Source organism: Rhinopithecus bieti, unplaced genomic scaffold (assembly GCF_001698545.2).
Source record: "Rhinopithecus bieti isolate Rb0 unplaced genomic scaffold, ASM169854v2 scaffold_5497, whole genome shotgun sequence".
Taxonomy (NCBI): domain Eukaryota; kingdom Metazoa; phylum Chordata; class Mammalia; order Primates; family Cercopithecidae; genus Rhinopithecus; species Rhinopithecus bieti.
Window position 1 is genome coordinate 1,085,787 of NW_016805006.1, and position 25,270 is coordinate 1,111,056.

The 25,270-nt window shown below is 35.5% G+C and overlaps 1 protein-coding gene across 1 annotated transcript in view; it reads right to left on the reverse strand.

Annotated features, from left to right (window-relative positions):
* BCAS3 (BCAS3 microtubule associated cell migration factor) overlaps positions 1-25,270 on the reverse strand; it is a 749,063-nt gene that overhangs the window by 524,425 nt on the left and 199,368 nt on the right. The window contains exons 8-10 of the mRNA XM_017870817.1: positions 23,765-23,872; positions 17,513-17,589; positions 8,567-8,643 (exon numbers count right to left, since the gene is read on the reverse strand). Coding sequence (XP_017726306.1) covers positions 8,567-8,643; positions 17,513-17,589; positions 23,765-23,872 — 262 coding nt within the window. The remainder of the gene's footprint in view (positions 1-8,566; positions 8,644-17,512; positions 17,590-23,764; positions 23,873-25,270) is intronic.

The following is a 25,270-nucleotide window of genomic DNA, read 5'->3' on the forward strand; positions in this document are numbered from 1 at the left end:
GGTATTGGGGTGGGAGTTACCCGATTTTCCAGGTGTTGTGTGTCTCAGTTCCCCTGGCTAGGGAAAGGGATTCCCTTCCCCCTTGCGCTCCCCAGGTGAGGTGATGCCTCACCCTGCTTCAGCTCTCGCTGGTCAGGCTGCAGCAGCTGACCAGCACCGATTGTCCGGCACTCCCTAGTGAGATGACCCCAGTACCTCCGTTGAAAATGCAGAAATCACCGGTCTTCTGTGTCGCTCGCGCTGGGAGTTGGAGACTGGAGCTGTTCCTATTCGGCCATCTTGCTCCCTAAATGGATTTTTTTAAATGACCCAACTATATGCTCCTTACAAGAAGCTCACCTTACCATAAAGACATATGTAGACTAAAAGTAAAGGGGAAAAAAAAAGATATTCCACACAAATGGAAACCAAAAGTGAACAGGAGTAGTTATACTTGTATTAGATAAAACAAACTCTAAAGTCAAAAACAGTTGGAAAAAAAAAAAAAAAAAATACAAAGAAGGTCATTGTATAATGATAAAGGGATCAATTCAGCAAAAGGATGTAATAGTGCTAAATATATATGCACTGAACACTGGAGTACACATGTTCGTAAAGCAAATTATTACTATATACTATATCTAAAGAGAGATAAACTGAAACACAGTAATAGTGGAGGACTTCAAAACTCCTCTTAGCATTAAACAGATCATCTAGCCAGAAAATCAACAAAAAAACATTGGATTTAAACTGGACTTTATTTATTTATTTATTTATTTATTGAGACAGAGTCTCGCTCTGTCACCCAGGCTGGAGTGCAGCGATCTCAGCTCAACACAACTTCCACCTCCTGGGTTCAAGTGGTTCTCTTGCCTTAGCCTCCCAAATGGCTGGGATTAAAGGCGCACACCACCATGCCTGGCTATTTTTGTATTTTTAGTAGAGATGGGGTTTTGCCACGTTGGCCACGCTGGACTTGAATTCCTGACCTCAAGTAATTCACCAGGCTTAGCCTCCAAAGTGCTGGGATTACAGGCATGTGCCACTGTGCCTGGCCTAAAACTGGACTTTAGACCCAATGGACTTAACGGACACTTACAGAGCATTCTATCCAATAACTGCAGAATATGCATTCTTAGCCAATAGAACATTCTCCATGATAGATCATATGTTAGGCCACAAGTCTCAATACATTTTTAAAAACTGAACCATATCAAGTATCTTCTCAGACCACAATGGACTAAAACGAGAAATAAATACCAAAAGGGACTCTGGAAACTTTACAAATACATGGAAATCAAATAACATGCCCCTGAACACTACTGAGTCAATTCTTTAAAATCTTGAAACAAATGATGATCTTGAAACACAACATACCAAAACTGGGGAATCCAGCAAAAGCTGTGCTGACAGAAGTTTACAACAATAAATGCCTACATCAAAAAAGTACAAAGGTTACAAATTAACAACCTACAATGCACCCAAAGGAGCTAAAAAAGAATAAACCAAATCCATAATTAGCAGAAGAAATAAAGTAATAAACAGCAGAACTAAGCAAAATAGACTAAAGAAACAATACAAAAGATCAATGAATAAAAAATTGGTTCTTCAAAAAGATAAACAAAATTGATAAACACTAGCTAGATTAACCAAGAAAGGAAAGACCCAGATAAACAAAATGAGAAATGAAAAAGAGAACATTACAACTGATACCACAGAAATGCAATAGATCAGCAAACTATTATAAAAAGCTATACACTGAAAATCGGAAAAATCTAGAGGAAATGGATAAATTCCTGGAAACATACAACCTAACCTAACAAGACTGAATCAGGAAAAAACAGAAATCTGAGCAGACCAATAATGAATAAGGAGAGTGAGTAGGTAATAAAGTCTCCCAAAAAGCAAGCCCAGGACTAGACAGATTTACAGTTGGATCCTACCAAATGTACAAAAGAGAACACTAATTTTCCTGAAAGTATTCCAAAAAAATAAAAGAGGAAGAAACTCTCCCTAACTCATTCTATGAGGCCAACATCATCTGATACCAAAACCAGACAAGGACATCACAAAAAAGAAAACTATAGGCCAAGATCCCTGATGAACACAGACACAAAAATCTTCAAGAAAATGCTAGAAAATAGAAAACAACAGCACATCAAAAGTATAATACACCACAATCAAGGGGGATTTATTCCAGAGACATGGGGATGGTTCAACATATGTAAATCAATAAGCGATAATCACATCAACAGAATGAAGGACAAAAACCATATGATCATCTCAATAGATACAAGAAAAAAGCATTTAATAAAATTCAACATCCCTTCATGATAAAAACTCTTAACAAACTAGGCATAGAAGGAAATTACCTCAAAGTAATAAAGACCATATATGACAAAACCACAGCTAATATCAGGCTGACTGGGGAAAAGTTAAAAGCCTTTCCTCTAAGATTTAGTACAAGACAAGGATGCCCACTTCACCACCCCTATTTGACACAGTACTGGAAGTCCTAGCCAAAGCAATCAGGCAATAGAAAGAAAGAAAAGGCATCCAAATTGGGAAAGTAGAAGCCACATTGCCCCTCTTTGCTGACGACATGATCTTATATCTAGAAAAACCTAATGATTTCACACACACACACACACAAAAATCTTAGATTTGCTAAATGAATTCAGTAAAGTTGCAGGATATAAAATTAACATACAAAATTTAATAGCATTGGTGTCTATACACCAATAATGATCTAGCAGAGAGGGAATCACATTTACAATAGCTACAGAAAAAATACATAAGAAGAAATTTAACCAAGGAGGTGAAAGATCTCTATAAGAAAAACTACAAAACACTGATGAAAAAAATTGCAAACACCAACAAATGGAAAAACATCCCAAGTTCATGAATTGAAAGAATCAATATGATTTAAATGACCATACTGCCCAGAGAAATCTACAGATTCAGCACAATTCTGATCAAATTATTAATGTTTTTTCCACAGAATTGGAAAAAAACAATCCTAAAGTTTATAAGGAAGCAAAAAAAAAAAAAAAAAAAAAAAAAGCCAAAGCAGTCCTAAGCAAAATAAAACTCAGGAAGCATCACACTGCCTAATTTCAAACTATACTACAAGTCTGCAGTAACTAAAACAGCATGGTACTGGTACAAAAATAGACACATAGGCTGGGCATGGTGGCTCATGCCTATAATCCCAGCACTTTGGGAGGCCAAGGTGAGTGGATCACTTGAGGTCAGGAGTTTGAGACCAGCCTGGCCAACATGATAAAACTCCATTTCTACTAAAAATACAAAAATTAGCCAGGTGTGGTAGCATATGCCTATAGTGCCAGCTACTCAGGAGTCTGAGGTGAGAGAATCACTTGAACCCAGCAGGTGGGGGTTGCAAACAAGCAGAGATTATGCCAGCCTGGGCAACAGAGCTAGACTCTGTCGGGAAAAAAAAAGATACATAGGTCAATAGAACTGAACAGAGAACTAAATAACATCAGATACTTACAACCAACTGATCTTTTTTGTTAACAAAGTTGACAAAAATACACAATGGAGAATGGACACCCTATTCAATAAACGGTGCTGGGAAAATTGGCTAGCCATATGCAGAAGAATGAAACCAGACCCCTATCTCTTACAATATACAAAAATTAACTCAAGATGGATTAAAGACCTATATGTAAGAACTGAAACTATAGAAATCCTAGAAGAAAACCTAGGGAAAAACTCTTCTAGACATTGTCCTAGGCAAGGAATTTATGACAAAGACATCAAAAACAAAGGCAACAAAATAGACAAATGAGACTTAATTAAACTAAAAAGTTCCTGCACAGCAAGAGAAATAATCGATAGAGTAAACAGATAAACTACACAATGGGAGAAAATATTTGTAAATTATGCACTCAACTAAGAATCTACAAGAAACTCAAACAATTGAACCAGAAAAAAACAAACTCCATTAAAAACCCCAAAGAACAGAAACAGACATTTCTCAAAAGGAACATAAATGGCCAACAAACAAATGAAAAAAAATGTTCAACATCACTAATATTCAGAGAAATGCAACTTGAAACCACACCAAGATATCATCTTACACCAGTGAAAACGGCTATTCTTTTTTTATTTTATTTTATTTTGAGACAGTTTCATTCTTCTTGGCCAGACTGGAGTGCGACAGCACAATTTTGGCTCACCGCAACCTCCACCTCCCAGGTTCAAGCGATTCTCCTGCCTCGCCCTCCCGAGTAGCTGGGACTACAGGTGCACGCCACCATGTCCGGCTAATTTTTTGTATTTTTAGTAGAGACAGGGTTTCACTATGTTGGTCAGGCTGGTCTCAAACTCCTGGCCTCACGTGATCCGCCCACCTTGGCCTCCCAAAGTGCTGGGATTATAAGCATGAGCCACCGTGCCGGGCCAAAAATGGCTATTCTTAAAAAGTCAAAAACAGCTGGAAACTGGGGCTCACGCCTATAATCCCAGCACTCTGGGAGGCCGAGGTGGGCGGATCACCTGAGATCGGAAGTTCAGGACCAGCCTGACCAACACGGAGAAACCCCGTCTCTACTAAAAATACAAAATTAGCCAGGCATGGTGGCGCATGTCTGTACTCCCAGCTACTTGGGAGGCTGAGACAGGAGAATCACTTGAACCCAGGAGGCGGAGGTTGCGGTGAGCCGAGATCACGCCATTGCACTCCAGCCTGGGCAACAAAAGCGAAACTCCGTCTCAAAAAAACTCAGTCAAAAACAACAGATGTTGACATGAATATGGAGAAAAGGGGATGCTTATACACTGTTGGTGGGAATGTAAATTAGTTCAATCTCTATGGAAAACAGTATGGAGATTTCTCAAAGAACTAAAAATAGAATTACCATTCGACCCAGCAATCCCACCACTGAGTATCTAACCAAAGGAAAAGAAATCATGAATTTAAAAAGGACATGCACTTGTATGTTCATCACAGTACTAGTCACAATAGCAAAGTCATGGAACCAAACTATCTATCAGCAGTTGATTATTTGAATAAAGAAAATATGGTTATACCCACCATGGAATACTATGCAGCCACAGAAAGAATGAAATCATGTCCTTTGTGGCAACATGCATGGAGCTGGAGGCCATTACCCTAAGTGAACTAACTCAGAAACAGAAAATCAAAAATAGCATGTTCTCACTTACAAATGAGAGCTAAACAATGGGTACACATGATGATGAAAATGGAAATACACAGTGGGGACTCCAAAAGGGGGAGGGAGGAGGCAGCAGAGGGTTGAAAAGTCACTTATCGGGTACAATGTTCAATATCTGGATGATGGATACATTAGAAGCCCAATCTCCACCCTTACACAATATACCTATGTAACAAACATGCACCTGGACCCTGTGAATCTTAAAACAAAACAAAGATACACGGCTTCTTCAGATTTTATAGTCAAAGAGCATTTTCACTGAAAGAGACTGGTACCCCAAAATTTAATTCAATTTTACAATTGCATACTCAGCCCCAAAGCTAAAACAATTAGAAACTAATAAATGCTAGCTCTTATGAAAATACTATGTAAGGACATTTATCTAGAAATATTTCTAGATGAAAGCACAACATTTGATTCACAAACTCCTTGTGAAGGCCACTACGCTGTCTGGTCTCTGTACATGACACCAGATATTAACATATATTCCTGAAGAGGGAAAACTCGTGCATATTCAGGCTATGCATCTATGAAGGGAGTTATTTCCCCTCAAAGGCAATATGTAACTATTTACATATTACCTCCACTTCCAAATGGGCAGTCCGCCACGTGAGAATACATCCACAAGACCCAAGGGACAATTTATACATCTTTGTCTTGAATGTTTCCAGCACTCAAGGGAAATGCTTAACAGATAGAAACGTTAGAAGATACCATTGTGTCACTACACTTACTTGTATGCCTCTTGTTTTAAAAGAATTAATTTGAAAGAGTCATTTTTATAAGATATACTGGAAAATCGAGAAAGAAAAAAAGGGAATATAAATACAGAATTCAGTAAGATGTAACATATCTAGTAGTTACAGACAGACTTAGGGATAAGATCTCAAAGAATTTATCCAAAAAAATAATTTTCTTCAGTAGTTTCTTGATTTTTGTACATTCCAGAGGCTAGAGATTTAGTAGATTTAGCTTTACCAAATAGCTACTTTAGTTACCACATCCTAATTTTGTCAAGAACTATTTCATATTAATTCATATTAATCTCAAGATACCTATGTCCTGAATTACCTAGGTTTTCTTCTAGGGTTTTTATGGTATTAGGTCTAACATTTAAGTCTCTAAAACACCAAAAGCAACGGCAGCAAAAGCCAAAATTGACAAATGGGATCATCTTAATTAACTAAAGAGCTTCTGCCACAGGCAAAAGAAACGTTACCATCAGGAGTGAACAGGCAATCCTAGGCAGAATGGCGCCGAGAAAATTTTGTGGCAAGTCTAGCTTCATCTGACAAAGGGCCGTAATATCCAGAATCTTACAAAGAACTCAAACACAATATACAAGGAAAAAAACAACAACCCCATCAAAAGTGGGGCAAAGATATGAACAGACATTTCTGTAAAAGAAGACATTCATACAAGCCAACAGACACATGAAAAAATGGGCTCATCATCACTCGCCCATCAGGGAGAAATGCCAAAATCAAACCCAATTGAGGGATACCATCTCACACCAGGTTAGAATGGCCACATTAAAAAGTCAGGAAACAACAGGTTGTTTGGGAGAGGATGGTGGGAAAAATAGGACAACCTTTTTTACACTGTTGTCTGGGATTGTGAAACTAGTTCAACCGATTATGGAACAGCTTATGGCGATTCCTCCAAGGATCTAGAACCTAGATGTACCATAGCGACCCAGCCATACCCACTACTGGCGGTATATACCAAAGGATGAATAAATCATGCTGCTATAGAAGACACATGCCCACGCTATGTTTATGTTTATTGCGCACTATTCACGATAGGCAGAAGACTTGGAATCAACCCAAGATGTTCCATCTGTTTGACAGGACTGGATTAGAAAATGTGGCCTTACACCATGGAATACTTATGCAGCCATAAAAAAGGATGGAGTTTGCATCCTTTGTAGGGACATGGATGCAGCTAAACCAATCCATTCTTAGCAAACTATCACAAGAACAGAAAACAACACTGCATGTCTCACTCATAGTGGGAACTGAACAATGAGGATCACTTGGACTCAGGGAAGCGGGACACATCACACACGGCTCCTTCGAGGGGAGGGGAGCGGGAGGGATCATTGGGAGTTCATACCTGATATAAAATGATGGAATTGATGGGTGCTGATGAGGTTGATGGGTGCAGCACACCCAACATGGCACAAGTAGTACAATGCTAACAAACCTGCCACATTATGTCACATGTACCCTAGAACTTAATGTATAATAAAAAAAAATTAAAAAAAAAGATTTAGATAAACCTTTGTTCAGCAGATTTGACACTGTTATTAAAAGACATTTAAAATTAAAAAAAAAAGAAAAAAAAATCTCACCTGAACAATGCAACCAGCAAAAACAAACAAAATAGCAATCTTCTTTTAGAGATTTCTTTCTATATTCACATGCAGGGTACTAAATGGAATTAAAAAGAACTTTACCTTTCTTTTTGAAGATTCAAATTTACCTTTTTCCTTAGACATAAATAAAATTCCTAGTGCATACAGTATCTTCACTTACTATGATGACCTTAATAAATAAACTGATAAATAACTGACAAAGTCAACAAAATGTAAACATCTGTGATTTAATTATTAAAACAAATGGCTGAACCCTTGTTTAGATATAATTGTTAGCATATAGTTAATGTCAATTAAATTATTCTTTTTTTTTTTTCTTTTTTTGAGACAGGGTCTCACTCTGTTGCCCAGACTGGAGTGCAGTGGTGCGATCTCAGCTCACTACAACCTCCGCCTCCCAGGCTCAAGTGATTCTCCTGCCTCAGCCTCCTGAGTAGCTGGGATTACAGGCGCGTGCCACCAGGCCTGGCTAATTTTTGTATTTTTAGTAGAGACAGGGTTTCACCATGTTAGTCAGGCTGGTCTCGAACTCCTGACCTTAAATGATCCACCTGCCTCAGCCTCCCAAAGTGCTGGGATTACAGGTGTGAACTATCACGCCCAGCCCTGTCAATTAAATTATTCTATGCCCAGGTTTCTAATCTACCAATGAAGACAGACGTTACTCCTGCCTCCTAATTTCTGAAAAGTCAGAAACTACTTTCCTTAATACCACTACTGTGGTCATCTCAATGCTGTACTTTAATAGGATGAAGTTCTTTATATAAAACCAAGCTTAAACAATTAAGGTTCTACAGAGTCTGGACTTCATGACAACTGCCAAACATTTATAAATCCTTAAAAGAGTTCAATTATTAGTTGCACAATTAAAACCAAACCAAAGCAAATGAACTAGTAAGTTAAACATTTATTACTGGTAATCACCTATGGAGCATAGGTATTTATTATGGAAAATCCTTCAACACTTGCTCCATTACAAATAATCCAAACACAGGCCACGTCTTACCTTGTTTTCTGCATAAGCAAGCCAGCGGCTCCCAAGAGCAATAGGATTCATGTTTGGCCCTGGACATGGATAGCAGCCTGAAAAATTTCAAATGGCACTATTGAGAAATTTCTTAGTAACTTTTCTGTTGGTGCATCATGTCGATGCCAGAAAAACAGAAAAATCAAATGCTTATATTTTTTCAAGTCTCACATAAAATTCCCGTAACACTAGTAATTATTTTGTTAGCTAAGCATTTTTTGCCTTCTATTTAGTTTCCTTTTGGCTTAATTCTTTCCCAATAAGAAACAAATCTGGAAATAACTGGTCATCACTTTCAGCAAACACTGGGCATTTTGTACAGTTATTCCTAAACAAGAGAATGAAGTTAAGAGGGGCCATTTTAAGTCTAACACTCATAAATCAAGGAAGAATTTTGGGAGAGGAGAGAGAAATGATATGACAGGTTCAGGAATTTAAAGACAAAAGAAAATGAGACTATCAGACATGATACTACAATGGGGAGAGAAAAAGAACGAGTATTTGACCTCATTGAGGCCAATGAGGACAAGTAACTCTGAAAGCCTGCCTCCACAGAAAGATGTTGGGGAACTGCATAATCCTTTGTATTTACATTTCACTCAATATCATTCATCTTGTTTGCAGTTCTAGCCAATAACAACAGTTAATTGTTCTATGACATATATTTACTGTTTATTTTCTATCTTCCTCCAACTTGATTAGAGGGATATATAAATTGAAGAATCTGTTTTCTTCACCACTGGCTCTCCCCTGCCACCACTCGCTACTCATTCTGACTATGTTCTTATTGCTATGCTCAAAAGCACTAAAGAAGCACACCTTACTGTCGCTTCCAGTATATAGCCATTTTGAGCCCAGCTCCCTAAACTGCCATCTATCTTGAATTTTTGTCTTGAAAAGAAAATAATAAACTTATAGAGAAGAGACAGACCCTAAAACAAAGTCCACACAAATAAAATAAAAGCTTTCTCATTTTATTGCTCACTTTTTAAAAAACTGTTCATTTATGCTACTGTTTGAAGGAATATGTTTGCAATACTTTGGGTTTCTGGAAAACTGACCTCAGGTTAACTGTAATATTACTATTATCTATTAAATGCATATTATGGAAACATATATAGGATAAAAATGCACTAAAATTGTACAAAGACAACATGCTCTAATATAAATTGTGTACTATTTACACAATTGATTAGATTCTTATTGAATAAATTAATCTTATTCATTAATATAATTTTATATGAGTATGTATACATGTATTCCACTGACAATTTCAGAGCTAAAGAAATGGGATAAATATGATCTATAAGAAAGTTTTTCCCCTTTTAAAATTTGTCATGAAAAACAGAATCAAGTACCTGTGAACTGTGGTGTCACATTAGACATAGCTAATCTCCTGAATTAGCTTTATAACTAAATAATCTAACTCTCAGTCAATTCTGATAACCACTTTAACCTCACAAATACAAAAGGATCCTAAGGAAAAACAGTTTACAATTCTTCATTTCATCTTTTGAGTCCATATTTTTAGAGTTCAGTGGACCTCAAGAATTACAGTATATTGTAATGAAAACAACCATTTTCCTGCTTGCCAAAAGAATGCTTTATAGCTGGAATCAGAGAACATAAGCCACTTAGCACCATCCCAACCTTATAAGCATGACTCCTTTAAAGATTAACCTTTGCCTCTAGGTAAACTCTGAAAACAAATGCAGGGGTTGGGGGAACATGAATGTCTATAATACTAGGCCTAATTCTAACATGTTTACAATGTTTTTGGACAAAGAAAGAAAATTGGATGTTAAAAGAACTCATTTCCCAATTTAAATGAATGTAAAAATTTTTTAGAAGCACACTATATTTTTCCATTACTAAAAAAGTAATTAAGAAGGTATATAAGCATGATGCAATTTTAGATGGCATCCTTCCAGAAAGTGGTCCTAATGGAGAGGCGACCTGAACTCTTTTCAAAAAACAAAAAACTGAACTACCCTCTGTGATACTTTGCCTTATTTTTTGTGGCAAGGACAAATAAAAAGTCTGAGCTCTTTTTTTTTAAGAAAACAGGTATTTACATTTATAGGTCAACTGATTTTCAACAAGAATACCAAGACAAGTCAATGGTGAAAGAAGTCTTTTCAACAAATGGTGCTGGGACTACTGGATATTCAAATGCAAAAGCATTTAGACTGGAATGAAGGTGGACCCCTAGCTCACACCACATACAAAAATGGAACAAAGGTTTAAATATAAAAGCTAAACAATTAAATTCTTAGAACAAAATATTGCAAATTTTCATGACCTTGGATTAGGCAATGGTTTCTTACATAGGACAAAAGAAAAATACATAAATTGGACTTCATCAAAACAAATGCAAATTTAACATGCTTTAAAGGACACCATCAAGAAAGTGAAAAGACCAGGCCAGGTGCAGTGTCTCACATCTCTAATCCCAGCACCTTGGGAGGCCGAGGCAGGTGGATCATGAGGTCAGGAGATCGAGACCATCCTGGCTAACACGGTGAAATCCCGTCTCTACTAAAAATACAAAAAATTAGCTGGGTGTGGTGGCGGGCGCCTGTAGTCCCAGCTACCTGGGAGGCTGAGGCAGGAGAATGGCGTGAACCCGGGAGGCAAAGCTTGCAGTGAGCCAAGATTGCGCCACTGCACTCCAGCCTGGGAGACAGCGAGACTTTGTTTCAAAAACAAACAAACAAACAAACAAACAAAAAGAAGAAAGTGAAAAGACAATCTAAAGAATGAGGGAACATTTTTTGCAAAAAATATATCTGATAAGTGACATATCTACAATATAAAAATTACTATTACCACTCAGTATTGAAAAGACAAATAATTTTAAAATGGACAAAGATATACAAATGGCAAATAAACACATAAAAATGGTCAGTGTCATTAGCCATCAGGGAAATTCAAATTTCAAAATTACAAAAACTTGTAGCTAAATGTTCATACCCAAGAGAACATATGTCCACTGAAAAACTTGTGCACTGGTGTTCATACAAGCATTATCAACAACAGCCCAAAAGTAGAAACAAATCAAATATCTGTCAACTAATGATCAGAAAATGTGGCATATGGCTGGGCGCAGTGGCTCACGTCTGTAATCCCAGCACTTTTGGAGGCCAAGGCAGGCGGATCACAAGGTCAAGAGATCAAGACCATCCTGGCCAATATGATAAAACCCCATCTCTACTAAAAATACAAAAATTAGCTGGGTGTGGTGGTGGGCGCCTGTAATACCAGCTACTTGAGAGGCTGAGGCAGGAGAATCACCTGAACCCAGGAGGCGGAGGTTGCAGTGAGCCGAGATTGCGCCACAGCACTCCAGCCTGGAGACAGAGCGAGACTCCATCTCAAAAAAAAACAAAAAACAACAACAATAAAAATGTGAACATCCTCCCCAGAAAAACACATAAGCATATAAAACATTAAATACCATTTCACAGATTTGTTTAACCATCATACACAGCTGATTAACAACTCTCATAAGTTTTTATGAGTTTTGAGTTTAAAACTCCTGTTTTATTTTTGGTTTACTTTTCATGTATACGAAGCATACCATGAATTCCAGAGTACTGCCATTATAAGACTCAATGGGTGAGCACTGTGTGCAGAGAATGAACAAGTCACAAGTTGGTTCATTGCATACATATTCACTGAGTGTCCACTATGTATCCGGCACCAGCACATGCCCTAAAAACATCATAGTGACCTTGTCCATCTTACGGAGAACCCAGAAAAACAAACATAGGTCTAACTTTTAATGTAAGCTGAACTTAGAACTCACACTAATCTATCGATGAATTCCCATAAATATTACAAACCTGTTTCTTCATATAAAAGCAAAGCTCCTCTTTCAAAATTTAAAGATAATTTTGCACTTTAAAGTAAAATTTCCATACCTATTTGTTCTATTTGTTATCAATCATTAACATAAATGAAGAACACATTAAAACCAAGAAATAACACTAAGATTATAAGAAATAAGTTTTCTCCTCCAAGTAAAAACAGACACCAATGGAACAGGATTGCTTACTGTACATTCCTTTGATCTCTCTGGAGACTTCATATCTACCTTTCAATTTAAGAACACTGAAAATGACTGCTAATGACATCTATCGGTCTTTGTCTTTTGTTTTCCTAATCATACATGGGTTTTGGATTTCCACATCAGACAGCTGCCCAAGGCGACTTTTTCTTTACATCCAAATACAAAGGTGTCTCCTTTCTCATCATATTGGATGCGTTCCATTAACAGTCCTCTATCAGCTCTCTCTTTACCTGTTCCTTCCACCCTTTGGCACAAATTCCCATGATGCTTGCTCTGATGGACACAGCTGTCTCTACTTATTTTACAGCCCCTTCATTGTATTCGTATATAACCAATGCACTAAAAGGGTATTATACAAAACCTTTTCAAACTATTTTAGAAGATAACTGCTTGCATGATCAAAACAACATCCTCATTAAGTGGAGATCTTGTCATTTGACATGGGCTATGTAGTCCTACTTTAAGAACTAGGTACCAATAAATGGAGAAAAACTATGTGCTACAGGCAAATGAACTACCACAAATGCTATCTCAGTGTACCCTGTCCCACCCGCTCCCTACATCCCAGTATCCTGTCCTCCAATCTCTATATCCTATACCTTTCAGTCTAACAGGCAAAACCAGCTTACAGGCATGGGATTCACCTGACAAAAGTTTCAGTCTGTAGAAAGGAACAGGGAGAAGATGGAGAAACTGGAGGAAAATGAGATTCTTTCAACTTATGAAGTGGCACCCTTTGTTCCTTAATTTGAAAAATCTGGTCATGGTAAATTTTGCTCTAAATATTGATATAAATCACTTTAGAGGAAGCTGTAATTTCAAAGAAAATCGGCCAAATTCCTTCATTCAAATATTTGCAGAATATCATCAATCTTACCAACCTAAAATCATATGTCATATGCATAAATTTGACCCCTAGGGTTTTCAAGAAAAATAATTTGTAACTAAGAATGACATACTTCCTAACAGAAATATGAAATAAAATACATTACTAGTATTGGTAAGGGTATTTGTAGATGAACAGGTAAGGGGGACCTATAGTGAAAGGCTACATCAAATTGTATCCAGAGTACAAAGAAAGAAATCACAAACATATGTTACTGTTGCTTTCTGAACTTTTTCATATTAAGTGTGTATTGAAATATAATATACATGCAGCATTACCCAAATCAACAAAGTGAACACATATTGAACACATAAATAACAACCAGACAAAAAAAGGACATTATAGATTCCCCAAAGCACCCTCTTATACTCCCTTTCAGTCACTATTCTTCCCAAGGATATGCACTATCCTACCTTCTGACAACTATATTAAAATTAAAAACATCTTTCCTCACCAAGACATTACTGACCGGGCATGGAGGCTCATGCCTGTAATTCTAGCACTTTGGAAGGCCAAGGAGGGTAGATCACCTGAGCTCAGGAGTTGGAGACCAGCCTGGACAACATGGTAAAACTCCATCTCTACTAAAAATACAAAAATTAGCCAGGCATGGTGGTGCAAGCCTGTAGTCCCAGCTACTCGGGAAGCTAAGGCAGGAGAATTGCTTGAGCCCAGGAGGTGGAGGCTGCAGTAAGCCGAGAACATGCCACTGCACTCCAGCCTGGGCAAAAGAGTGAGACTCCATCTCAAAAAAAAAAAAAAAAAAAAAAAAACATTTTTTGGGCTTAAAAACATAGTTAATTACACTTATTTCCAACATTTATTCCCAGAAATGACAGAATGTACTTTTATTTACTACTCCTTTTTCAACATTTTAACCATTTAAGTAACATACATTTCCACACTAAATCGATTTTAAGGAATGCCCAACCCATGGGAACCATTATGCAAACATTACTCTGAAAGAATAAATGATAATCTTTATGGGTCAGGAATTACTAAAAGTTCATCACTGTGGACCTCCAGACACTTGACCAGGACTTAACTAAAAGCTGCATTTCACTTTTAAAGTACCTTTCTACAGTACCACAAACACTATTGACCTCTCTAGATCTCTTCTTCCTGTAGTGAAGAATTCACAGAATACAAGAGAGACTAATGCTTTAACAAAACTTGTTTTATCTATTCAGTGGTCCAGCAATTCAGGTGGTAGTATTCAGGAATACATAGCAAAGATGTCCCAAAAGACATTAAGGAAAAGGAAAGCATGAAAGGCATTAAGAAAGGCTGCTAACAACTCAGTCAGTCTCCTGTTCGCTTTTATCAAATTTGACTTATGTTTCGTGCTTACTAAAAGTTTGCAGAACAGAAGATCCCATTTTCAAAGAGGAAATCCTTTAGAGATAGACAGGCGAGATACTGCAGATACGACAGAGACACTCAAGAGCTGACGCCTATGAAGACATAATTTTCTAACAAACTCATCCTTTCCAAAATTTCTGGATTTACCCCAATGTCACTTGTAAGAGAGAAATTTCATTTATCTCTATATATAGTGTGTATGTGTGTGTATTCATTTCTTAAAATATTCACCACTTACTTTTAATTTCCAACTCAGACCTATAAAGATCTGTACTGATCCTATATAAATAATTTTATTCCTCATCTGATAACTGTTGGCAGAGAAACACTACATTTTCAGACATACTATTATCACAAACATTTTCGTTAACTAAACATCCTGAAAAAGAAAAACTTGTGCTTTGAAACCAGAACATAATTTTGATAAATGTATTCATCTTTAGTGAACTGGGTTTTATTATTAAAAGAACAAAAAAATCATTAATATTTTTATGTTGGCAAGGACATAATAGACACACTATGCCTTCCATGGTAAAACTTTATTTCCTCAATCCAAAACAAACTGAGTAACTCTCCTCTCAACGAGATTACTGTCTAGCGGCAAACCGATAGAAAATGTATACAAGATAGAATGTAAGTGCCTTAAGAGAAGCAGAGATGACATACTACAAAAGCATTCCCAAAGGGTGTTGGGTAACAAATGAGGTCTGTTATCAAATAAATATGGGAAATAAAGAAATGTATTAAATAAATTTAAACAGACAAAATACTAATCACCATTGCCAGTCTCAACAGAAGGTAGCATTTTCTAAGCATATTTGATCAGGGAATCCTGATTTGCAAAGTATGTTGAAAATCTAATGTTCTGCCAACAGATGGTGGGAAATGTTATCTTTAGGGGATTTAAAAGGAGAAGTTGCTGTAAGCTAAAGGGGTCAAGAAAGACTTCATATAAGAATTACTATCTACACTGGGCCCAGAAAGATACATAGGATTAAAACATCATAAGGAGAAGAGGTATTAGTGAAAAGGCCATTCCAGTCACGAAGACAAAGGAAAAATATACCTCCAACAAAATGAGAATAACGAGTGATTCAAATTAAATGGGACATAAGAAGCATGAAAATTGAGTTGCAGAAAAGATTTAGCAAGGACGCTAAACTTTCATAAAGTAGGTTTTGGTGTACCAAAAACCTTGGGAGTTTCATTGGTAGTAAACGGACAAGATAACCATATATCTGTATTCACTCAGGACTTTACAAGTTTACATATGTTGATCAGAGTGAAATCCAGTATGGCAACTGTGTAAATCAAAAGACTGCAGTTTGGATAATTATATAATCACTTAGTAATTTTTCAAGTTCTTATCTTTCAGATGTAGATAATAAATATGTACAAATTAAATTCTATAATGCCTGCAATATGCTTCAAAATAATTGGGGAAGGGGTATAAATGAAAAAGACTGTCCATTATTTGATAGTTGTTGAAACTAGATAATAAATGCATGGGTGTTTATCATACTACTACTCTAATTATATACATGTATATATTTCCCAAAATAAAAAGTTATTGCTTGTGGCCTTTACAGGAAAAGAAATGGCACATCTGTGGCACTAGAAATTTAATTAAGATATAGTATTTTTGCCATAGCACTATATATTATTACATGTTTACAAACTAGGCCAAATTATTGAAAATTGAAGACATTTATATATTTAAGATACATTTAACCATTTCAAATAGCAATAAAACTTAGAAGAATACATACTCTATTCTCTCTTCTGAGTAAAAGGTTTTTCCACTCTTATCTCTGTCATATATGGTTTAAATTGAGAAATTATAGTAAAATTGGTCATATGAAATTGCTAAATTGCTTTCTTTGAAAATGTGCCAACTTCTATACTGATTCTGCCAATATATTTTCCAAGGCTCTATGTGTTTACATTTTTTTCCATCATACAGAAAATCTGTAAGTTGACCCAAATGAGGACTTACCACAAATTCTCCTATTACAAAATCTCAAGCTGCCAAATACTCCCACGGAAAAGCTGCAAATATTATCAATTTACAAACACAAACAAAACTTTTAAAGGAAATTGTGCTTACAGCCTTATAAGTACGTAAGTTTATTTAACAGTATTGAAGGTTTTAAACCCTCTTTTAAAATATAAGTAATTATTTGAAAAATATGGTTTTTTAACCTTTTGGTTAAATGACAGATACTAATGTTAGTAGAAACAAATTTTGCTCATATGTAAAGGTACAATGTATAAAAATACGGTATGTTAAGCAATTTAACAATTGCTTTGAAAGTATGAAATAGCTACATGAAACTAAATCACAATTACTCAAGGAGAGTATGTAGGGAGAAAGTGAGGTAACCTACAACAAAGCTTGCTTAGTAATATAAAGAAAATGTGTTGGAAAGTTGAAAATATATATCATACAATTATATTACTCAATGAGAACATCCACAGAATCACAAGAAAATCATCAAAACTGAAAACATTAAATACTGTTGAGAAAATTAGTTAGTTTTCTGATTGTGTCAAGTAATTAGTATAAACCCAAAGGCATAAGAAGGGAAAAAAAATTGGTACATACTTGTGACAAAGAATTTCTTCGTGAAAGTACAGCTATCAAAGGCAGCAATTTTCTCCTGCAAGACTACGACAAGGATCCTAAAATTAGAGGGGGGAAAAAAAGAAAGAAAAAAGTGAATGTGAAATTCTGTAAGTGGAATCAGAAATGCATTATATCATCTAGATGAAAACAAGTGCCTACTAATACAATTTTAAAATTAAACACTTCCTATAATATTTAGGCTAGAAACTTCTGCCTCTTAAAATGTGTAAAAATATAAACCACAAAATCCTATATATAAGTAAGATAGAGATGACTAGAAGAAAAGTGATGGAAGAAAAAACTACCACCTCAAAAAATGTTTGTCTTTTAATAAAGTTTTGTTTTGGCCAGGCATGGTGGCTCATGCCTACAATCCCAACATTCCTGGAGGCCAAGGCAGAAGGATCACTTGAGCCCAGGAGGTCGAGACCAGCCTGGGCAACATAGGAAGACCCTATCTCTATAAGAAATAATAAAAATAAATTAGCCAGGTGTGGTGGTATGAGCCTGTAGTCCTAGCTACTCAGGAGGCTGAGGCAGGAGGATCACCTGAGCCCAGGAGGTCAAGGCTGCAGGGAGCTATGATCGCGCCACTGCACTCCAGCCTAGGCAACAACAAGATCTCATCTCTAAAAATACAAATACATAAAATAAAGTTTTGTTTTCATTTATTTTTGAGTCGAATAAGTCTACATTAAAGATGGGTAAGATCAAGCCCAGCACAATGTTGCACATCTGTGATCCCAGCTACTCAAGAGGATGAGGCAGGAGAATCACTTGAGCCCAGGAGATTGAGACCAGCCTAGGCAACATAGTGAGATGCTGTCTCAAAAGGAAACGAAAAAAAAAAAAAAAAAAAGAATGGAGAAGATAATACATTGTTGGCTATCTACTAAAAGTGTTTTTCCAGTGATGTTTTAGTCATGGTATTAAAGATAAAATGGATTTATGTAACCTATCACTTTAAGTTGAAATGGCAGATGAATTTCCCAACACATATAAATCTAAGACAACTGCTACTCATAAATAAGTTATTTCTGATTGACTCAATATAGTAAAATTTACTAAGAATCTGTAAAAGCAGTATTCTTCTCAATGCCCAAGATTTATAAATAATTAGAAAATAATTTAGTTATAAACAATTTTTTAAAGCAAAATTCCTAAAATACATCAAAAGCCACTAATTTATGTTGTGCTATTCCTTCCAGGATATTAATATAAATAGCCAAGCTTAATATTTACCTCAAAAAATCAAATAAAGGTTATAATTGTTACTAAATATCTAACAAACTAATAGCTTATTTTTCAAAATTGGAGGCTGGTAAATCTGAGCAACAGATGCTAATATAAGTAGAAAAAAAGGAAAATGTATTATTTCATATGCATGCTTTATTAATTTTATTCATCTTTAAAAACAACAATTTCATTTACTGATGCAGAATAATTCTAATGAGTGGCGACTGTTAGATCCTTGTGATTTTCTTTTTTCTAGTTGGGCCTGTTAAAAACTTTTCTATATATATTTTACTGGGTTGTTTGTTATTAATAAATGACAATTTGCTATACATGTGTATGTGTACTCTGAATATACAAAAAGATAGAGACAATATCCTTATAAAGGAGATAATATGAAATTTTAGAATTACTCAATTGTAAATTCCATTTCTGTTCTGTTACTATACTAAAGCCTCAAACCACCTCATCTACATATTATATCAACTTAATACCCGTTTAATGCCCTGATAGAAGAAAAGGCATTTCCATGTTTAAATATTAATTACCAACATCTGTACTATTCCTTTATACACAGTGTTTGACAGAAAATATCAAATAATGGAACACACACAAAAAAATATGCACCACTATTAAGAGTCAATGGAACCAAAGAGAAAGTATTTATGGGGTGTGTGTGTGTATGTGTGTATATACATAAAGATATATACATACAGATATATATGGGGTAGGTGTATATACATACAGATATATACATACTAATACGAATATATATGTTGGGTTGTGGTATATAATACAGATATATACATAACAGATTATATATGGGGTGGGTGTTGTGCATATAATACAGGTATATACATACAAGACATATATTGTGGGTGGGGTGTGTTATTGTGTTTATTATACAGGGTATATACATACCGATATATATGGGGTGTTGTTGTTTATATATACATTACAGCATATACACATACAGATATTATTTTGGGGGTGTGTTATGTGTGTATATACATACAGATATATAATACAGATATATATGGGGTGTATGTGTGTTAACTACAGATATATTGGGGTGGTGTGTGTTTGTGTGTGTTAAGATATATACATACAGATAGATATGGGGTATGTGTGTACGGGTGTATATACATCACGATATATACATACAGACAGATATGGGGTGTGTGTATATACATACAGATATATACATACAGATAGATATGGGGTGTGTATGTATATACATACATATACATACAGATATATATGGGGTGTGTGTGTACGTGTGTATATACATATAGATATACACATACTATATTTAAGTGTATATACACACATACACATGCACATATTATATTCACACATATATATACACATATATACACACACGCACATAATAATCTCATTCCTTCTCATAATTTATAAACAGAATATTTAAAACTAGAAACTGTCAGACTGGATAATGATACTATATTATGTCTACACCAACGAATTCAAACACACAACTAGCTTAAAACTGAAAAATGGAAAAATACGTACCATACGTATAGTAACAAAAAAGCTGAAATGGATATATTATTATCAGACAAACATTAAGAACAAGAATATCAATATTAACAAAGGATGGTTCATAAAGGGTCATAATAACCATAAATGTATATGAATCCAATAACAGAAACTCAAAAGATTTAAGAAAAATATAATAACAATCCTATACAAATTATCATAGAAAATTCCAAAAAAAGAAATACCTTCCTAAGTGTCTAATGAATGAAACAAAACAACAGACAAGGCACAACAAGAAAAAGAAAACATACATGAATCTCCCTCATGAACATAGATGCAAAAATTAAATCCAGGAATATATAAAAAGGATTAGAGATAATTACCCCTAGGGTGAAATCCAGGGTGTAAGAATGGTTTAGCACTGGGAAATCATCCAACATAATTTATTCTTTTAACAAATTGAAAATGAAATACATAATCGTCTTCATATTGACTTCACTAAATACAATGCCCGGTTATGGAAAAAAAAACCAAACAACCATTGGCAAACTGGAAAATAAACTGCTGAACTTGCTAATCAACACATACCTCACACTACTTTCCTATAAACAAATCTACAGCTAGACATAAAACCAAATATCTAGGTAGACTGATCAAGAAAACAGAGAGACTGGGCACAGTGGCTCATGCCTCTAATCCCAGCCATTTGGAAGGCCAAGAAAGGAGGACCACTTGAACTCAGGAGTTCTAGACCAGCCTGGACAACATAGTGGGGCCTTGTCTCTACAAAAAAAAAAAATGTTAAAAAAAATTAGCCAGGCACAGTGGCACATGCCTGCAGTTCCAGATACAGGAAGGCTGAGGCAAGAGGACTGCTTGAGCTTGGGAGTTTAAGGATGCAGTTAGCCGTGATAGTGCCACTGCACTCCAGCCTGGGTGACAGAGTGAGATCCGATCCTCCCAACCCCCAAAAAAGAAAAGAAAATAGAATTCACAAATTACCGACATCACTAGATATCCTACAGTCATTAAATTAACAATGTAGGAATTTACAAACAACTTAATTTGTTACAAACAAATTAAGGAATTTATTACAATGTTACAAACAACTTAATTCCAATAAATTAGAAAACTTAACGGACAAATGACTGGAAAGACCACTGTCAAAACTATTGATAAATTATCAAAATGAATGGACAAATTATCAAGACAAATTATGAAAACTTGTGCTAGAAAGAACTTTAAAATCTTAACAGACTTGTAAATATAAAATAAATTGAATTTGTAATTAAAAATGTTCCTACAAATAAATGGTATTATCTTTCATGGTTAGAGTTAGAATTCACATGGCATTGTTTTTGGTTTAGGAGTCAAGACTTGAGCTTTTTCTGTATCAATATCTGAGTGCTGGAGCAATAATTTTTGAAAAAACTTACCTGCAGCAGAAACTTTATAAGTCACATGTCCAAAGAGGGTTGTGTGTGTCTAATCTGAGATTCTATTCTGTTGCATTGGTACACTTATCTATCTTTTCATTAGCATCAGACCTTATAAATTACTGTTTTATTGGGGGTTATAATGGGGGAGCGGTAAATGTTCTGAATCAGTGTTGCTACCTTGTTTCAGTAAGGCTTACATCATATCTTCTCTTTATTACATTTATTTATTTGAAGACTTACTAACCTTAAAATTGCCTGCCATACTGCCAGAAGGAATTTTCAAGGATACATCTGTTCCTGCACACTTCCCCAGACCCTTTTGATCCCTTAGTGCTTTAAACTACTAGGTCTCTAACACCGCCTATGCTTCTGGGAGTGAACCATAGTTTACTTATGTCCCTTCTGCACCAATAAATTCCCAACATAGTCTCCTTTCTGTCACATCATACACTCTGTCATATCACCTCTTGCAAGGACTCCTGAATAAGCTCTACCATCCTCAAATTTAAAATTTCTAGTTGTAGTATTCACTCTTGTGCAGTTATATGAATTAAGCATGGGCTACAGGTGATTTTACATGCTCCATTTATTGATACATATGCTTTTTGGAGAATGAGGAACAATTCAGATATAGGTGACTACACTTATCTGTGGGGGACCTGAAACTTTTAAATAAAGTACCTAAGCAACTGAGCAACTACATCTTGCTATTAATTCTCAGATGATATAAAATTACAGTTTTGATTTCCTCTTTAAAATGGAGCAAACATTTTAAATTAAAGAGGAAAGCAAATAAGAGAAAGAGTTTTGTGATGTTTTTTGATTTCTAGTATATTTATGTAATTGAAATACAGGGAAGCTGTGGTCTAAGAATCTTCTCTGTACTTTTTGTATGTGTTCACATTATTTTTTGACCAAATAATATGTAATCAAGTTCGTGACAGCACAAAGGACAGTTCAGGGTTAAATATGTCTGCAGGATCTACTCATTCAATAATGTTGTTTAACACTTCTATACCCTTCTGACCAACTTGATGTGTCATGGGACAATCATATCCTTCTAGCAATAATATATTGGGCATTTTTCCTACGTCCTATAATTTTCATCTTTCTCTACTTGAATTCAAATATTTCTCTTATTAGTATGAAAACCCATCTGCCTTTTATTTGTATTTGTTAAATATGTCTTTGCCCTCCCTTCTGCATTCAACCTTACTGAGTCAATTTTCAAAACATCTCTTTAAAATCTAACCTGTGAGTCTTTTGCTTCACTTAAATTTACTGAAATGGCAGAAAACAATTTATTTTCTATATTTCATGTGCTTAGCTTTTTGATGGCATGGAAGATTCATACAAGGCACGTAAGAGCTACTGATCAAGATATTCACCATCCCAGGGCTTCAGTTTGCTTAAATGGAAAAGGAAAGTGCTGGGTGATAGAAGATTCCTAAGGTTCCTTTCTCCTCTAATGTTCTGTGATTAATTTGTCATTAGCAATAGAGGTCCCATAGAAGTTCAAGATAGATCTGAATACTTTCCCAGCAATTAAATGAAATAAATTTTAAAGGATACAAATTAGTCTAGTCCCTATTTTAGCTCCACTGTGAAGTGTGAAGGAATAAAAATATATTTAAATTTTTTTTTATAGTTCAGGAACATGCTTTTCAAAAATTTTGGTGGGTTCTCACAACAAAACTATATTTCACATCATAAATCAGCATACATAAAATACATATAAAAAGCTACATTAAAAGATTTCTCAAAACAATACTTAACATTTTTAAGTTTGCTCAGATACTTTCTATTCGTTTTCATTTTGTTTTACAAATGCTCACTATACCCCACTAAACTGAATTTACAATTCCCTAATGAATCAAGACTAGAAGTCTCAATATATTCATCAAGAAATCTTAGAGCTATTCCACTGAACAGAATTCAGAAAGTGTTTCCTTGAGATTTTTAAAAATAAACCTAAATTAGTCACTGAAATTGGTAGAGTTCTCCATGCCCAGGAGACCATGTTTCTTATTTTACACAAGAAACATGAAAATATCCTTACCGTTTATTGCAATGGAGATCATAAATAGGGGTCTTAAATTGAATGGACTTGACCATCTCCCCAGTACGAAGTGAATACAGATCCACACAACAGTACGGTGGGCTTGTGCTAAAAAAGAAAAAAGAAAGAAAAATGTCATTTTTTTTAAAGAAGAAAGACCAACAATCTCTATACTTTCTCATTAACATAATATTCAAATCTCTGATTAACAAGATACTAGTAAACTGATTCAAAACTTATCCCAAAAATGATCATAATACATCCCTTATTCTATGTCAACTTAGGAATGCAAAATTTGGTGAAGAAAAAGATATCACTCACCAAATTAGTACTACACAAAAGAAAAGTGATATGATTAGGCCAGCGCAGTTGCTCACGCCTGTAATCCCAGCACTTTGGGAGGCCGAGGCGGGTGGATCACGAGGTCAGGAGTTTGAGACCAGCCTGACCAATATGGTGAAACCCTGTCCCCACTAAAAAAACACAAAAATTAGGCAGGTGTGGTGGCACGTGCCTGTAGTCCCAGCTACTCGGGAGGCTGAGGCAGGAGAATCGCTTGAACATAGGAGGCAGAGATAGCAGTGAGCCAAGATCGCACCACTACATTCCAGCTTGGGCGACAGACCAAGAATCCATCTCAAAAAAAAAAAGAAAGAAAGAAAGAAAGAAAGAAAAATGACACGATTATACCAACAGATACAGAAAATAATCTAATAAACTTCAAAGCCTATTCATGATAAGAAATATTTCCTTAATATGATAAAGGGTACCAACCTTAAAACTAATGAACAAAAACTAGCAAACACCCATAAAATATGAAAAGGTTTGACCCTAAAATCAGGATGTAGGAAAAAATGCTATTTATCATAACTTCTATTCAACACAGTATGGAAGGTCTTATGTATAAGCCAAGAAAAGTAATTATTACAAGGAAGAAATAAAGCTGTCATTGTTTGCTAAAAACTTGATTGTATAAAAGCAAAAAACACCAATCTGTACATAGAAATATATATCATCTGTGCACACACACACAGAGGCCAATTCACAATAAAATCCAACTGTTAGAATATACGGATTTACCAAGGTCACTAGATAAAAGCATAATATACAAACATCAGGTATATTTTTATAAATTGAGAACAATTAGTAAAAAATATTTTAAAATCATATAAAATGACATTAAATATCAAAACCATTGACTATCTTGGAACAAATCTAAGGAAAGATTCATAATATATTTACACAAGAAAGAATAAAATGGTTTTTAAAAAACCTATGTAGGCCGGGCATGGTGGCTCCCACCTGTAACCCCAGCACCTCAGGAGGCCAAGGCAGGTAGATCACTTGAGGTCAGGAGTTTCAGACCAGCCTGGCCAACACAGTGACACCCCATCTCTACTAGAAATACAAAAATTATCCAGGCATGGTGGCAAGCACCTGTAATCCCAGCTACTTGGGAGGCTGAAGCAGGAGAATTGCTTGAACCTGGGAGGCGGAGTTGCAGTG